Source organism: Gymnogyps californianus, chromosome 2, assembly GCF_018139145.2.
Source record: "Gymnogyps californianus isolate 813 chromosome 2, ASM1813914v2, whole genome shotgun sequence".
NCBI lineage: Eukaryota > Metazoa > Chordata > Aves > Accipitriformes > Cathartidae > Gymnogyps > Gymnogyps californianus.
In genome coordinates, this window is record NC_059472.1 from 12,093,529 (window position 1) to 12,110,778 (window position 17,250).

The 17,250-nt window shown below is 38.9% G+C and overlaps 2 protein-coding genes across 4 annotated transcripts in view; one reads left to right on the forward strand and one right to left on the reverse strand.

Annotated features, from left to right (window-relative positions):
- The window catches only part of NSMCE2 (NSE2 (MMS21) homolog, SMC5-SMC6 complex SUMO ligase), a 135,682-nt gene extending 133,740 nt beyond the window's left edge, over window positions 1–1,942 (reverse strand). Inside the window, exon 1 of one of the 2 annotated variants that reach the window (XM_050891493.1) lies at window positions 1,865–1,942. The gene's annotated coding sequence lies outside the window, so the exon portion shown is untranslated. Of the gene's footprint in view, window positions 1–745; window positions 814–1,864 lie in introns of those variants that run through there. The other variant, XM_050891494.1, reaches the window with a different exon arrangement.
- A 162-nt stretch (window positions 1,943–2,104) lies between these two features.
- WASHC5 (WASH complex subunit 5) overlaps window positions 2,105–17,250 on the forward strand; it is a 28,850-nt gene continuing 13,704 nt past the window's right edge. The window contains exons 1-11 of one of the 2 annotated variants that reach the window (XM_050891974.1): window positions 2,105–2,201; window positions 3,231–3,528; window positions 5,774–5,919; window positions 7,016–7,100; window positions 7,372–7,472; window positions 8,364–8,556; window positions 10,552–10,704; window positions 13,271–13,384; window positions 14,516–14,687; window positions 15,572–15,699; window positions 16,556–16,685. In XM_050891974.1, coding sequence (XP_050747931.1) covers window positions 3,343–3,528; window positions 5,774–5,919; window positions 7,016–7,100; window positions 7,372–7,472; window positions 8,364–8,556; window positions 10,552–10,704; window positions 13,271–13,384; window positions 14,516–14,687; window positions 15,572–15,699; window positions 16,556–16,685 — 1,408 coding nt within the window. In that variant the 5' untranslated portion in view covers window positions 2,105–2,201; window positions 3,231–3,342. The other variant, XM_050891975.1, reaches the window with a different exon arrangement.

The following is a 17,250-nucleotide window of genomic DNA, read 5'->3' on the forward strand; positions in this document are numbered from 1 at the left end:
CCTAAGGCTGTGTCTCCCTCTAGTACTTTCCCTGGGACTACAGAACTACATCTTGCACTCGCTCTAACCCGAACAACATTGTCACATTCCTCACGAATATCATGCAGGCTATGAGACGTGAATACCTGCTGTCACGTTCCCTTCTCTCCTGTTTTCTTTTGTATCTTTTTCTTTTTTTCCATTTCAAAAATGTGCTTGGCCACTCAAGACTATCTTTTATGACACCATTTTTAGGTTATGTGCTTCCAACAACATTTTAACAACAGTTCAAGTCCACCACAACTTGAACTTCTGAATTACATACAAATTGTCTTCTTCTCTATCCCCTTCTAAAGGTGCATCTTGCCACAGAGGAGGCAGCAGCCTTCAACAACAGCTCCAGTTATGTCAGCTCATGCTCTCCCCGCCAAAAGACAGTGACTGCTATCTTTAGAGGCTATCAAATTGACAAAAGAAGACAAGGAAAAAGTTCCTTACGGAACTCCTTGAAAGTAAAGGAAAAGGATGCTCTTAAAGATTTAATAACAAATGCTTTCAGCTGCTACATTATTTAACTTTTTTTTTTAAAGCACTTGTTTGCCATCTTAGCAAGACTGTTTGTATAGAACCTCTGTGATCCGAATATACACTATTAAATAGTCACATAAAATGACGTTAGCAGCTTTATCTGTCTGGGCCCGTTTAGTGTATCAAAGTTAACAGTGAGAACCTAATTCCCTTCTTGGACTTGGTAAATCTCACTCACTGAGAAAGCCTGCTGTTCTTTTGGAAATTTCACAGATACACACTGTGAAAGGCAGGAATCTGAAAAAAACAACAGTGAAAAGTTAAAAAGGATTCTTCATTCTCTTGACATTTGTGGAAGCACTGAGCAAACTACACAGGAACAGAAGTTACTGTTTACAATATTAAATCATACCATTGCATCAGTAATTTCATCTCAATTTGTCTTTTGGAAAGTAATTTAAGTACTTTTGGACAAATTTTCCTTTTTTTTAAATAAAAGATTATTTTTCTTAGAAACTGTTTATGATCTCAAGCAAAGATTTCATTCTTGAATTTTCTAAGTGAATTCTTCAACTTCAGCTTGCAGCTGTCCATTCTGCCTTCAGAGGAAAAGCCACATTCCTCACTGGAATTGGTTTCACAGCAGTGTTTTTAAGGCACCCTTTTTTGCCAGGAAGGTCTTCAATGGGTGCATCAATGAAGCACTTAAAATTTGCAACTGCCGCCCCCCAACCCCCTCACTTTTGGAAAATACAGCCAGCAAAATGAGAGTTGAAAAGGAGACCAAGTGAGACTACAGAGGCAATTTTTCTTCTTTCAACAATAAGTGATCAAATGGTCCAGACAGGATTACCAAGCAGCAAACTTAAATTACAGTTTCTATCCTGCCACTTATTTTAAAGATTTGAGCAAATGACCTCATTTCTCTATGCTTCAACATCCCAAATTATGAAGCAGAGGTAAGAAAAAAACAGAGTTACTTCTGCAACACAAAATCTATAGATGACAAGTGCTCACTGACTACCAGGATTAGTGTCTACCCCCTAGATACACTCGGTGACCATCTCTCACAAGGAGACGTTACTTCCCTGCCACAAAGGTCGGGAGAGGAGCCCACCAAGCAGGATGCGCCGCTCTCCCAGCTCTTTACCTTACTCCCCTACCCTGATCATGACAAGCCAGGGCAGCTGGCCCGGCCCACCCTGCCCCTTGTCAGTCATGCACGGCGGGCAACGGCCCCACGTCCCCTCCCCGCCCGCCCCTGCCCGCTCCCTCGGCCGGGAGAGCGCTGCCCTCACCCCGCCAGAGGGGAAGGGGGTGGTGAAGGCAGCCACCCTCACCAGCGGCTGCTGCTCACCTAGTCCCAGCCGCCGAGGCCCGAAGAGGCTGCTGGCCCGGAGGTGGCCCCCCACACCGACCCTCTCGGCGGCAGGAGCAGGCGGGCGAGCTGGGCCCCGAGGAGGCGGTCCAGGCGGGCGGCGGAACCGCCTCATCAGCCGGCGCCTCTCCACATGACGGCGCCGTCATGTGATGGGAGGGCTCGGCCGCGCCGCACGGAGGGCCGCCGTCTCCTTCCCGGCGCCTCACCTGCCGCCGCAGCTCCCCTCAGGCGGCCGCCGTCGCTGCCCGCAGGCGCTGACGGAGCCGAGCACCCCCCTCGCTGCCGCCACTCACCGCACCAGCGGCGGGGGAGGGTGAGCGCCGCCGAGCGGGGGTGGCACCGGCGCGGAGGCCGCTGGGTGAGGGGAGGCGGCGGGAGCGGGGGGGGCCACCGCTGCTGCCGCCGCGCCGAGGCGGTTGGTCTCGCGCCGCGGCGGTTGCCCCGAGGCGGGGTTCAAACCGTGAGGGAGAGCGGTGGCGGGAGGGAGGCGGGACCGTTCAAACGGCCCGGTGGCTCGCGTTGGCGGAGAGGGATGGGATGGGATGGGATGGGATGGGATGGAGCTCACCGCCCAGTCCGGCTGCTGTGGGGTCTAGGGCCCGCTCTGGGCCCTGCGGAGGAGCTTGCTGCGGCACTAATGCCCTGCACCTCGCCTAACAGGAAAGCCAGACTCCTGGTTCTCATTTTGGGGCAGAAGAGGCACTGTCATCTTGAATTTATGTCGGTGGTTTGGAAGGTTATTGGTGAAAAGTCAACTCATAACTTCCCATAAATGTTGCTAAATGTAAAAGCTTATTTTTTAGCAGTGCTGTGCTCCGCATGTTGCAGGAAACATGTCAATAAATAAAACTGTGACTGGGAAATGCAAGCACAGCACAGAAGCTAACCCTTCAGCAACAGATAAAGGAACAGAGCTGTATTGTTTCCATTTGCTTTAAAAGTTTTCCTTGTAGCTAAAGCCTATTACAATCACTTTGGTTGTATTTTTAAAGTGGCTATTATAAACACATCTTGTAACATGTTTTTGTTTTCCTTTCTGCCATCTCCTTGCGTGGTCTCAATTGCTTTAGTATTTGCCATTGTTCCATTCTTCAGTAGTTCTCTTCAACTTTTCTGGTACAAAAGGTCATGCTTTCCTTGCCTGGTCACACAGGTGACTGAGTCAAACAGTGTATGTGCTGAAGATTAATTCAGTGGGTTTTTTTTCATTTTACAAAGCTGTGGATAATTTAGATGTCATAAATTGAAAGATTTGAGAGTATGCTTAAAAATCCACATAGATTAAACTATGAAAAAATATGAATACGAACCACTCTGAATGTGTGCGGCTTTGTTTTTACAGGTTATTAATGGCGCAGCTAGTTTTCTCAGCAGACTTTCTTCAAATAACCTAAAGACTAACGATCAGAATCTGACTGCGGGACTTCTGCTGCTCTGTCACATCCAGCTCCACAATGGTTGATTTTCTAGCTGAAAACAACCTCTGTGGTCAGGCAATTCTTCGGATTGTCTCCTGTGGAAATGCCATCATTGCAGAACTTCTGAGACTTTCCGAATTTATTCCTGGTGTTTTCAGGCTAAAGGACAAGGCTGATCAACAGAAGTATGGGGATATCATATTTGATTTCAGTTATTTTAAGGTAAATCCTTTTCTTTTATTGTTAAACTTCTTAAAGCATTGCTGTCCTGCATGAGGATGCTTCAGGTTATGAAACAGCCATTCCTGACTATTGTGTTTATTACTAGCATTCTTCAGAATTGACTATCGTGACTTCTTACTTGCTTAGTTTTTACCAAAAATTTGCCAAACTGAGATAGCAATTGGGGTATGCTTGCATGCTAACGTTCCGCTGCTGGGCTGTCTTGTCTTTTATATACTTCTGATCATACTCGGCATCATCTTACTCATTTCAGTGAGCAGAAACAGTCTAGGGAAGGTTCTGTGCTTAGACTCCTAGGCAGAGTATAACTGGTACCTGCACTGAGAGTATCAGGGCCAGAAGGGGGTGACAGTTTTATGTGCATTCAAGAGCAGTCCCAGCTACACCTTTCAAAATGTTTGATGGGTCATCTGGCCTGTGAACGTTGATGGATACTGATTATATAAAACTTGAGTATTGGATTCTGGGTTTTTGTTTTTTGGTTTTTTGGGTTTTTTTATTTCCTGCAGGAACATTAAATTATACTTTCACCTGCAGGTTCTGAGCCTGTGCAGTTGTTTGTTTTCTTTTGGAGCAGTACTGTGGGCAGTATGCCCATCTTCCTTTGGTTATCTAGCTTATTCTTTGCAGCCATGAAAACTGCTTTCCTATTTGACAGTACTGTGATTGTTCATTCACTGGACTTGTCACATGCGCATAAACAAATCAAAGAGCGGTGTCCATGAGAAGCCCTTATTTCCCTCACAACATTAAGCTTCTTGCAGTACCTATTTCCCTCTGTCATTCTCCAGCATGATTAAGAAGGAACTACAAAGACTATCTAATCTGACTTTACCTGGTTTGTACAATATAAGAAGTGTTAATAGTAAAGCAAGGGGGGGTGGGGTTTTTTTTTTTTAGTAAGAGTTGTGAATTTCAAGCACTAACTGTGAGCCCTGGACACTGAAAACCCTGGGTCCAAATGATTTCCCAGATAACTTTAGATCTAAGTGCTTGTTAGAAGTCTTTTTTTACACAAATTACTTGAAAATTTGAAAGGAGATAGGTATAATTGGTGAGAAATACAATTATCCTTGAAATTGTAAGATTTTTTGAATGTTAAGGAAGCACAACAGTGCTGCTGCTTTTCAGAGTAACCACACTGAAATCAATAAAAGATATAAAGCAGAGATTAGTGAATTTACAGGTATTTTCACTGCGAGTGCACCATTTCTATATTGTTAGAATTACCTAATGAGAAGAGATTTGAGATTTTGAAAATTCAGGCTGTTTACTTTGTGCATTTGAACTTCATAGGCAGTGGGGGCCTGCTTTTATCCTTTGTTTTATGTAGATATTTTGCACAAAAAGAGAAGCAGAAGAGCATTTTTAAAACCATACAAAAATTGTCAGCTGGATATTAAGCTTGATATTTAACTCTATTTTAAGCTATTTTTACGGAGTTCATGACTAAATCCTTTTAAGTCATAATCTCATGCTGTCATAAGTGTCTGTGGAATGACGTTAACAGTATTTTCAATTAAATGTTAATAATATTTTCAATTAAACATTAATGGTATTTTCATTTAGATGGTGATGGTAAGACCAAATGGTGGTTATGAGAAATTTTGACAGTGGTTAATGGTTAGAAAAGTTTGTACCTTTGCTTTAAGCAAGTCAGGCTCTTCATCCCAGCCCTTTTTCCTCCATGGTTGTTAATGACATAGTTTCTCCATTCATTTGGGGGACTAGCGCTGAGCTAGATCCAGAGTCTGCAAAAAACCCAAAAAACCATATCTAATATTTTCAAGCAGTTTAAATGTATGAGAAGGTATTAACTTTGTGAGGCCTCAGTGTTATGATTTCTATCTGAGAAATCAATCAGATCAAACATGTAAAGGAAAAAATTCCAGCAGGGAGATAGTTAGCACTACAAAAAGCACACAGTGGCTTCAGATGCATTGGGGCTTTACCAAAGCATTAACTATTCTTTTCCATTGGTTACATAGGATAAATCATATTTAAAATCATTGCACATAGTAACAAAGTGTAAAACTCATCTTTGTGGAATCAATGTTCAATCGTAAAGTAGCTTGGAAAACTACAGATCCTTGTTTTAGTAAGAAATGTCAATTCTGGTGTTGGGCGCACAGTGGTGGTTGTACATGTTCTGTGTCGTACTGAAGAGAAGTAAAATAGACGTCAAAGTCAAATTCATCTTTAGAGACAATATTTCTTTTCTTAGGGGCCTGAGACATGTGAAGGCAAACTGGAAGCCAAACCTGAGTTACTGGATTTAGATGAAGAATTTCGTGAAAACAACATTGAAATTTTGACAAGATTTTATCTAGCTTTTCAGAGTGTACATAAATACATTGTAGATTTAAACAGGTATGGTATCTTAAATACATGTGGCCTTTCTTAAAGACTAGAGTACTGTTTAGTCTTAATGATGAGAAGCTTTTTTCCTTACAGACCCAATACACTCGCTATTGAAGCATATTCATGTGCACCTGGAAACCTGGATTGCTGGAGTGAACACTAACTTTTACTCCTACTGTTGCTTACCAGCTTAATGTGTGACTTGAAAACATTTAACCTCTCTACCTCATATCCTCAATTGTTAGCTAGTGCTAGTTCTTCTTCTTTATCTTGGAGGTTGTCTTGAAGACTTTTTTAATAAAAGGAGACTCCATATTATTAAACTAAGTTTTTTGTGGTCTTGCAAAACAGAATATCAGATAGGGTTTTTTTCTTTAACTTTCATTGACATTATTTTCCTGAACTTAATTTTTCAGTGGAGTTGCCATATTCTCCAGTTTGCTACTCTTGCCTGTAAAAAACAATATGAAAGGTTCATGAAATACTCTAAGAAAAAGTTCCAGAGAATCTTAAGCATAAGAATTGTTTTTGTTATTGATCTTATATGAAAAGATTAATTAAAAGATTAAATGTTTAACATCACTTATTAGTAAGTAGTGTTACTGGAAAATCCTTTAATAGGAAGAAATCTTCTGTTAATTGAGATGAACATACTCTATTTCTAGCTCTACCTTCCAAATTGCATATGAGATAAATTTATGGTATTTCCAGGAGATATTTTTGAGGTAACCTGAAAATGACAGTTTTACTAAATTCTGGAGTAGAAGCCTTCTCAGTACTCTCTTCTCGGGCTGTTATCCATCCATAAGAAGATTAAGAGGATGTTAGCTGTAAGTTACAGAGTATCCTCTAGTGCCTTTCACATACACCATCAGGATATGGCAGGAGGCTTTTGCCAACTGGTTGGCTCTAGCTAGGAGTTCTAGCCTCTCATTTCATAGTAGAGCATGTCGTCTTCTTTCTCTGAAAAACTCCATGCTGCTTGTACTAGGGAAATGTTCTGATATGTCTGTTGACTTTCTGAGAAAATTGGCCAATTGAGTTCTGAGGACATACGATTTGAGAGCAAAATAGTCAATGACCAACTCTTTGTTATGATCCCTAGATATTTAGATGACCTCAATGAAGGAATTTACATTCAGCAAACACTAGAAACAGTCCTCCTTAATGAAGATGGAAAACAGCTTCTAGTAAGTATTGAACAGTTCTGTAATAGTAGAAAATGAACCAGCTAGTTTAGTGCCAAACTAGACAAAGATTTAAATTTACTGAATGCATGGAAAAGCTATGACTCACTTTTAGGAGGACAAAGACCAAAAATGTACAGCCTGCCATTTTTCATATTGTATTGACTACGTAGTTGACGTTGGGTTAGTTTGCCAGTACATGTTTGTCTTTACCTGTTACTACGAAATTGTATTTATGTGGCTTCTTCCCTTTGTTCTTCCTTTTTCTAAACAGTGTGAAGCACTCTATTTATATGGAGTCATGCTACTGGTCATTGACCAGAAGATTGAAGGAGAAGTTAGAGAAAGAATGTTGGTTTCCTACTACAGATACAGGTAATGTATATTGATTTTCAGAAGCACTCACGGCTGAAAGGATGTAACATGCAGTATATTCAGTTAAATAGGTTATTGAATTAAGATAAATGGAAGTATCAGCAACTTCTTGACTGTCTGACCATGCAGATAGACTCTGGTAATTCTGCAGAGCTCTCTACATGTTAATAGAACTCCTTGCATTAGCTGGTTTTCCATGTATAGCTGCAAAACTGGAGCAACAGATTTTTCATGCTGTCACAATAGAAATTTGAAGTCCACTGACAAATAAGCTTTCAGCTAAAGCTTTAACGTTGCAAGTGCCAGCTATGAAAGTATCACAGGTTCCCAAATGTGTGAGCAAATCTTGGTGAAAAGTCCTGAGTATCTAGGTGACAAATGTATTCCACGGTATGTTGACGGCATCATTGTATGACAGTTAGGGTCTCAAAGGGTATCAGTGCAAATCCTTTCATACATATAAAAAAGGAGATATCCTGTTTCTATGCTGCTTTGACTATGTTTATGCCTAATGAGAGAGGATTCCTTAACTCTGGAATGTGGAAGTGGTTCAACAAGGGAAATTCAGAAATGGGGAGGAAAAAAGAAAAAGAAAAAAAAAAACAGAACAAAACTCCTCCTCTGAATATAAAGCTACTTGTTTCTGTTCCTGAATAAAGTTCATTTTTCTGTTTGTGCTTTCTGTGCTTATCTGGGATTCCAGTATCGACATTTATCAGTGTCCTCCTATAGTCTGGTGAACATTATATTCATGGAGTAAACAACCAAAAATCTCCCAGATCTTAGTATCTGATCGTTTTCTTGGAGGAAAGGCATGGTTAAAAGCAAGGGGAGAAGAGGAAATGGTTAGGTCATACAGCTCAATTTTTGTTCCTTTCTTTCATAAAACAGTGCAGCCCGATCCTCTGCTGATTCCAATTTAGATGATATCTGTAAATTGCTTCGAAGCACTGGATACTCGAGCCAACCTGGAGCTAAAAGACCTCCAAACTACCCCGAGAGTTACTTCAGCAGGGTACCCATAAGTGAAACATTCATTAGCATGGTTATTGGCCGCTTACGGTCAGATGACATTTATAACCAGGTAAGTTACTGTGAGATAAAAGAGGGATCTAAAACTGAATATAAAATAGTTTCTCAGGTTAGTTACTCAACCATGAAGCCCAGAAAAAAATAAATCACAGAATCGTGGAGGCTGGAAGCGACCTCTTGAGATCACGAAGTCCAACCCCCTGGCTCAGGCAGGGTCAGCTAGAGCAGATTGCCCAGGACTGCATCCAGTTGGGGTTTGAGTATCTCCAGAGGCACAAACTGCAGAACGTCTCTGGGCAACCTGCTCTGGTGTTTGGCCAATCTCACAGTAAAAAAAAAACTTTTGTATTTAATGTCTTTAAATCATAAATGATTGGCCACTCTTAATAACTCTAATTCCTTCAGAGAGTCCCATTCTTTTAGTTACTGCAAAGAGATTCGTCATCCCTTAGTAGACAGTATGTTTCAAAAGGAACACTAATATTGCAGTTCTTAACTATGACAATTGTATTAATAAAAGAAAACAAAAATTGAAGCAAAGTATGAGTAATGGCTACTATATTTACAGTCTCTTTTAATGTGACTCCTTTGAGAAATCTTTAACAAAGCGTTTGCTTTTGAGCAGGTTTCAGTCTTTAGCATGGACAAGCGATCTTATTTCTGTAATTATTGGCACACTTTTAGTGAATCCTGGAAAAATGAAGCAGTTTATAGATGCCAGAAAACCAGCATTTGAAGATTAATAAATGATTGTAAGACATAAACAAAGGCTTAAGTCTTTAGGCAGGAGTAATAATGTAAAAGTAGAGACCTTATTGAAAACGCTTTCATACTATTGACAGACATACTAACCTTCAAAGGGGAAAAAATGCATTTCAGGTACTGTACTGTAAGAATTTTTTAAGATGTGCAGAGTTCTAGGGAAAAAAAAAACTTGGCAAGTTGTGAAGAGAGCCCATTTTATGACATAATGTATGTCTCTGTAGGAAACTGTGAAGTGTTTGTGAGACTATGCTCTTAAAAAGTACTTAACCTAGAAATCTTACTTAAATCAGCTGATAATTTGTATCAAAATTACTTTTCCTCTTTTTTTAATATAATATTGTTGGTTTATTGCCTTTGCATTAAAATAATATTATAATTTGTGACTTTTATTTTGTAGTGCTTACAGTTGATAATGAAAACCATTAATATTTCTATACAAAGCGTGATTATAATCTATGTACTTTTTCCAAATGTAGTACAAAAAGTAGGGTAGAAATCTCCAGCTCAACCCAAACTGAATACAGCCTGTTTTACTAAATTATGTTATGTCTGAGGTGTTATTTTCTTTGATACTTGCAGCTTATTCTTGATGGCAGCAGGCAGAAGCCTCCTGATTTTTCTTACTAGTCTGAACACTTAACCTAATAAAATAACCAAACAAAATTAAAGAAAAATAGTATGTTACTGAATAAAAGCAGAGAACTGTTTTCCTAATGACAAATCATTATGTCTTGTTGAATATGATTTTGATGCCAACTTTTTTTGTTAGCATGAAGGTCTTTTAATATATTATCCTATGTATTTTTTTTAATGAAAATTCAGGTCATAATGTGAATCTTTTTGATCTTGCTGGTACATGGAGTTGGTGAATAATTAAATTATCTGCATCCTAATTGTATATTACTTCAGTTAAATGAATACTTGTTTCTGAGATGAACTAAACATACCCAGTTATTATAAAATACTTATTTCTAACTCTGCTCCTTCCAACTCATATTAAGCTCTTTGGTTCATCCCTCCTGTCCTGGTTTGACTCATTTACAGCATAGTAATATCTTAGTATATCCTGTTAAAGTTAGCAGGCATCTACACAGTCAACTTTTATATTCTGTAAAATATATCTGGTAAATACACCGCGTGTGTAAGCATGTCCAGCTTACCCACATACCCTCCTTGCCTCCTAGTATCTATATACTGTACTCGTTAATGTGCCTCATAATGTTTGCAAGTGGTTTATGTTGCATTATATTATGTTCAGTTTTGGTTTGTTCCCTTCTCCTAGGTTTCGGCATATCCATTACCAGAACACCGCAGCACTGCCCTGGCTACTCAGGCTGCTATGCTCTACGTGATACTGTATTTTGACCCTTCTATTCTTCACACTCAACAAGCAAAAATGAGAGAGATAGTGGATAAATACTTTCCAGATAATTGGGTAAAAAATAATTGTGTTTTAAAACTGTTCCTTGGATTTAATGTTATAGGAACAATTTACCTTCTTTTTACAGCATACGTTATAGAAAGTAATAATGTCCTAAAACTGAAATAGATTCTTCTCTGGGGAAATTTTACTTTGTTCAGAATGAAGTGGTCTGAGTCAAACCTTCTGGATAAGTGTGGAAAGCTATCCTTTGAAAATATCAGTTATTGTCTAAAATGCTTAAATCAACCACTCTGATACCATCGTGGTAAAGTGAATCATAGAAAAATGTAGGCTGGAAGGTAATAAAGGCATCTTCTAGTCCAGCCTTTTCCCCAAAGCAAGGCTAGCTTCAGAGTTAAATAAGGTTGCTTGGGCCTTGTCTAGTTGTTTTGAAAATATCTAAAATGAAGATCTACAGCCTCTGTAGGTACCTGTGGCTGTGCTTAATTACTCTCGTGGTGAAGAATTTCTTCCTTCTGTACAACTGGAATTTCCCTTGTTGTAGCTTGTGACTGTTGCCTCTTGTCTTTTCACTGTGTACCTCTGAGACGGGTCTGGCTCTGTCTTATTCATAACTTCCCTTTAGGTAGTGGAAGACCGCAGTCAGATCCCTTAGTCTTTTTTCTTCCAGCTTAAGCAAACCCAACTCCCTCGGCTTCTGCTTTCATAGTGGGTCCCCGTAAGTGTCTTAGTGGCATTCTGTTCGATTCATTCCAGTTTGTCCATGTCTGTCTCGTACTGAGGAGCCCAAATCTAGACACATTACTCTAAATGGGACCTCATGAGCGCTGACTAGATGGAAATAATCACTTCCCTCAACCTGCTGGCTACAGTCTGGCTGACATAGCCTAGTGTATGATTACTCTTTGTTGTCATAAGGCTGCATGTCTGATTCATGTTCAGTTTGTCCACCAGGACTCTTAGGTCCTTTTCTGCAGAACTGTTACATAGGCAGTCAGTTCCTGGATTGTGCTGTTCCAAGGGTTCGGTTTTGTCCCAAGTACGGGACTTTGTATTTATCGTTATTGAACTTCATGTGGTTTCTGCTGGTGAATTCTACCAGCTTGTCAAGGACGCTCTGGATGACAGGCTTGCTCTCCAACAAATCCCCCCAACACTGATGTTATTTGAAGACTTGTTTAAGGATTCATTCCATGCCATTGTTCAAATAACTTAGAAGCAAAACCTGTCACTCTGTGCAATTCTATAGACCTTTTCAGATGCAGTGATCAAAAGCGAATTACTATGTGTCTCAGTATTGAGATTTAGGATTTCCATCCAGAAGCCCTAGTCTGCAAAAAATGCTGCTGAAATAGGCTGGCATCTAACAATAGAGGCCCCAGGTAGTCTCTATCACAGGGACTCAGACTTAACAAAGAAACTATAAATTAATTTGTGTATCTCTATTGGTTTCAAATTGTATTCTTCTGTACTGTAAGTGGAACAGTGAAGAAAGGAGGGAAGAAACTGTAATAGCTGGCTATTTTAATAGACATTAGAATCTATTAGTTTCTAAAAAACTGCAAGCTTCCTTTAGAAATGAGAACTTGACATTGTGAATTTTTTATTATGCCAGCGTTTTTATTCACTTGACTTCATAGTGCAAACTGTTATTTTAAGACAACACCTATCTTCTTGTGAGCAGGTATGGATGAGTTAGCTGCATCGTACAGAGCACTTGACTCTTAGGGTGATTTCAAATGATTGTTAGCAGTTGAAGTGCAGCCTTTTGAGGAACTGTCATCTACAGGAAATAATGAGCTTCACTTCAACAATATGAGAGGGATCCTCATATCAGCAGACCAGTGTCCCATTTGCCTTTACTGGCTTCCTTTTTGACGCTGTCAGAAGAGCTCAAAGGCTGACAGTGTCCCCCTAGATGTGATCACTCCTCGATGGAGGAATATTGGAGCAATAGTATGACAAAGCTCATAATGCCACAGCTCTGTATATCCTTCATCTGTCAGTAACCCAAGGCTTCCATTTTTAATCAAGTATCTTACAAACACTTGTAAGTCAACCACAATGCTGTATTTGTAATCACACTCAAACTTGGGCTAGAGGTCTGAAGTCAGTTCCTCTTTGCTCCTTAAAAATCACAGTGTGGAATCATAGTTTCCTTCTGTTTGTGATCACCATAGAAGACATTACATTTAAGTTTTGTCCTTTGGGCATTCTTAGAGTAGGATTAATTCAGATTTTTTTTCTCCCCTATCATAGTCATTTGCCGAGTTGCTTTTGTCAGTCTCCTGCATAGCATCATGGAAACGAAAAAGAAGTCATAAGTTCATGGAGGGAAAAAAATAGAGGACAAGGATCATACACAGTGACTGAAAGAACTGTCAGCTTGTTTTCAGAACTAAGCCCCTAGTTAACTATGTGCCTTTGAAATAAAAGTCTTCTTACTCCTTGATTTCCAAAGGTGGTAGAGCAAAAAGTACAGCTACCAAAAAAGTTTAGTTGTCTCATATTTATATCCACAGCATATCGCTTTCTACTCATATTGCTAAATGAAAAGTATGTATTTTTCTTAATAAAAATATAAATGCAACTTCTTGTTTTCTGCTTCCAATCTTAGGTTATTAGCATTTACATGGGAATCACTGTAAATCTAGCAGAGGCATGGGAACCCTACAAAGCTGCTAAAACTGCCCTCAACTACACGCTGGATCTTTCAAATGTCAAAGAGCAGGTACATAAGCCAGTTAAGTATTTTGAGCAAGATTCAAGCTGTGTGTGCATCTCAAGTATATTATAGGACATCAATAATGCATTGGTCTTTTTTCCTTGCATACAATTATTTATATTACATCGAAGTACAATACTTTGAGTACATAACTCTGTACATAACTTTGAGTTAAAAATACTTCAAAGCTTCAAAATCTGGTCTTCACAGCACTGCTTGTTTCACTTCCTCTTGCAGTGTTTGTTTCCCCTAAAAGTTTCAGGGTTGTGACTTGACTGAATAGATGCTAGCACTCATTGCCATGTTGTTCAGTATTGGGATGTCTTAAGCTCAGTATAGTGCTTGGTCTTTCATAGATAACGGTTTTAGAAGTTACACATTTAGGCTGACAATGTGGCACTCAGTTTTAAATGGGGCCTCCCAAATTAAATAAACAATAATCTCGAAAAATCATCTGATTTAAAAGAATGATACCAGAATGTTGTATGATGCAATGCAGTTAGTTCTTTTTATGTGAAATCATTTCTTCCATGCCTAAAACACGGTGAGTAATATTGGGTTGGTTGATCGTTTGCCCAATCAACAAATCAGTTGACTGATGATAGCTAAATGCCTCCTTAGAATCTGATCCCAGTGTTCAGGAAAGAACACACAGAAGTGTGTAATCAGGAGAACCATATTATGTATTGTTTAGTAAACTTAGGGAATATGAGCAGACATTTTTCCTTAGTCTTTAGGGAAGAAGTTCACTAAGTAGAACTGACATTTAATTCATAACAAGTATTTCCATTCTGGAATAGATTGTCGTTGTTGTTCTTTCTCATTAGGCAATAAAATATTAGTACCATTTTTTAGGAATGATTTCTAGAGAGTACATAAGTGAATATAGGAAGTGTACAACTCTGCATTTTTGAAACATTATGATTCCTGTGTAGGCTCTTTGCTTTAAAATTTAGCATGCATCCTTTGTCATGCAGTTGCAGTGTATGATATTGCCTACTTGTATTGATGATAATTTTTATAGCACTTTTTTGATCTGTGTACCCTTTAAGTTCTTGGGAAGCCATAGTCGCATTGTACATGATGTATTCCATTTGAGGTAAGGATTATATTGATGCAAGCTTTGTATATTCTAAGGCAAGCAGATACGCTGCAGTCACTGAGCGAGTGCACACTCAGGTGCAGCAGTTTCTCAAAGAGGGCTGTCTAAGGGAAGAGCTGGTGCTGGACAATATTCCCAAGCTGCTGAATTGCCTGCGAGACTGCAATGTAGCAATCCGCTGGCTGATGCTTCACACTGCAGACACAGGTAAGACTTTGTGCTAGACTGTCGTTACAGAGCTGTCAATCCTGCTATACTGGTGCTTCATGTTATGTCCTGAGGGAAGTTCAGTGTGTGCTGCTGTTGAAGTCAGCAGAGTTTCATCTACTGTTTTGAGTAGATTGTTGAGCTGTTCTTCTAACAGTCTCCTAAAGTCTTCGGCTGAAACAGCACACGTCCATTTCTTTAATTCTTGCGAGCTAGGCACAGATATAAAAAGTAGTATGAGAAGTCACAATCCTGTTGAATAATACTCTGCAGAAGAAGTCTGAGAACTTCATCTTTTTTCTGCCTTATCGCTTAAAGCATCGTTCTGAAAGTTTTACCTAGCACCAAAAGGAAAGCGGTAGCCCGTTTTTTAATATCTTAGTAATTAGTAGTTTAAAACACACAGTTTTATTCTGTTGAACTGAAATTCAACTGAAACTGATGAATAATGTTTCTGACATGAGTTTGCCTCTGTAAACTCACCTATTTAGACATTCTCTTGGTTAAATGTTTGTGTTGTCTTTGGGGCTTCTTGGTAGGAGAGCGGGCTTCTGTTACACCTCCATGCGTTTTCTGTAATGGTTTCAGAAATGTTGATCTCTGGGCTTCTCAGTCAGGTGTACTAAATTCACATTTAGTTTGCAGAAGCCAGCAGAAGAGTTTTAAGAAGGCTGAAGCACCACAGATACCTTAATTATTTCCTATTCTAAGGAAAGTTTGTACAAGGGTGGTGAGACCCTTGTAAATTGAGAACAAGTGGGAACTTACATATCAGAGCAAAATGTTTTTGCTTTCAAGCTGTTAAAAAAAGAGTCTATTTACAAAGATTGAAAAGCTTGGCCAAATTCTGTAAAAGTGGAGAAATGTTGTCTTTCCATTTTCAGCTTGTGATCCAAATAATAAACGTCTCCGCCAGATAAAGGATCAAATTCTAACAGACTCAAGGTACAATCCTAGGATCCTTTTCCAGCTTCTTCTGGATACAGCTCAATTTGAATTCATTTTGAAAGAGGTAATGTGCTGCTGCCTTCTTCAGCGTTTTCCCCTGAACGGCAGAACAGAGCTGAAGACTTGAATAGTAGTGGTACATTTACTGCACAGTCCACTTACATAAAGAACGATTATTTTGATTTGTTAATTGTGAGTTTTCTATAGAAGATTACAAACTACTATTGCTTGGAAGTGACTTTTGCAGTCTTCTCAATAATTGGCAGTTTTCATTCTTACCCGACGTGTTTATATTTACTCAGAATTTTGCATGGACATCCTGATAACAGGCATAATAAAATCTGTTGAGGAAGCTGCGTAAGTTTTTTATCCTGCCATACTTCTCTTCTTTAGGCTTTCTTTTAAACAGAGATTAAAGCCGATGTACGTTCAGGATAAGCTGCTAAGAAAACTCTTACACCTGTGTATGAAGTTCTGCCATTTCTAAAAGATTCCCCATTAATGCTCTGGTGCTAAACCGGTAGACTATATAAGAGTATGTTTAACATCACATACATGCTTTTTTGAATTGGATTTCTCTGCGTAGGCTAAGATGACTACGTGAAGTATAAGTCAACATTAGACCAGAGTCTTCTAGGATCGCTAAGCTAAAAAGAGAGTTACTGGATATTTTTATAAGTGACTAAAAATCAATAATATCTGCATCATACTGTTTTTTAAAATATAGTTAATTTCTATCACTGTATGTCCATCACACTGGCTGTATTTCTTAATGTTTTTAATTTTGTATTTAATATTCTGGCAAGATCTTGAAGTTATGTAGTAATCACTGTAAGTCATCTGTTTTCAGTATTTTATTTCATCTGTTGTAATACGGCTTCTTGCCAGTTTTGTAAAGCAAATGCTTCGTTTTTCAATAGATGTTCAAGCAGATGCTGTCAGAAAAACAAACGAAATGGGAGAACTATAAAAAAGAGGGATCTGAAAGGATGACTGAACTTGCTGATGTCTTCTCAGGAGTTAAACCTCTTACTAGAGTGGAGAAGAATGGTAATGATTGAAAACTAAACTGTGGGACAAAAAGTAATTTTGTTTTTTATTTCTAAGCTGATACCAAAAGAAAATACATGATGCTAATACTAATAATAAGAAAAATTTTCATGTCCCTCAGCTGCCACAGAGGTCTCTTACATGCTGTCTTGTTTAGGTTTTTTGCATATATTCCATATATAAGCCATATTTAGGTACCTAATATTTAGATGGCCATATTTTTAAAATATTTTTTATCACTTTATTAAGATATGCCAGGTAAGACTATGAAATGCCAGTTTGCTTTTCCATGTATAATGGAGTTCACGTTACTGTTTTCTATGTACAAAGGAGTGCGAAGATCATGCCCATTAAAAATGGGGATGGTTTAACCTCTCCTCTCATTCTTTCCCTAGTTGTAACCTGGATTTCTGGCATATCAGCATTTTTTCAAACCTTCTTCTACTTCTCTTCTGCACTGAGTGGTATCTTTCTAATTTTCAAAGTTCTCCAAAGCGTTGAATCTCTATTTCTTTCCAAATTTCTTGCTCTGTTTTTTGAAACATCTCTTGTGGTTTTTTTCCCT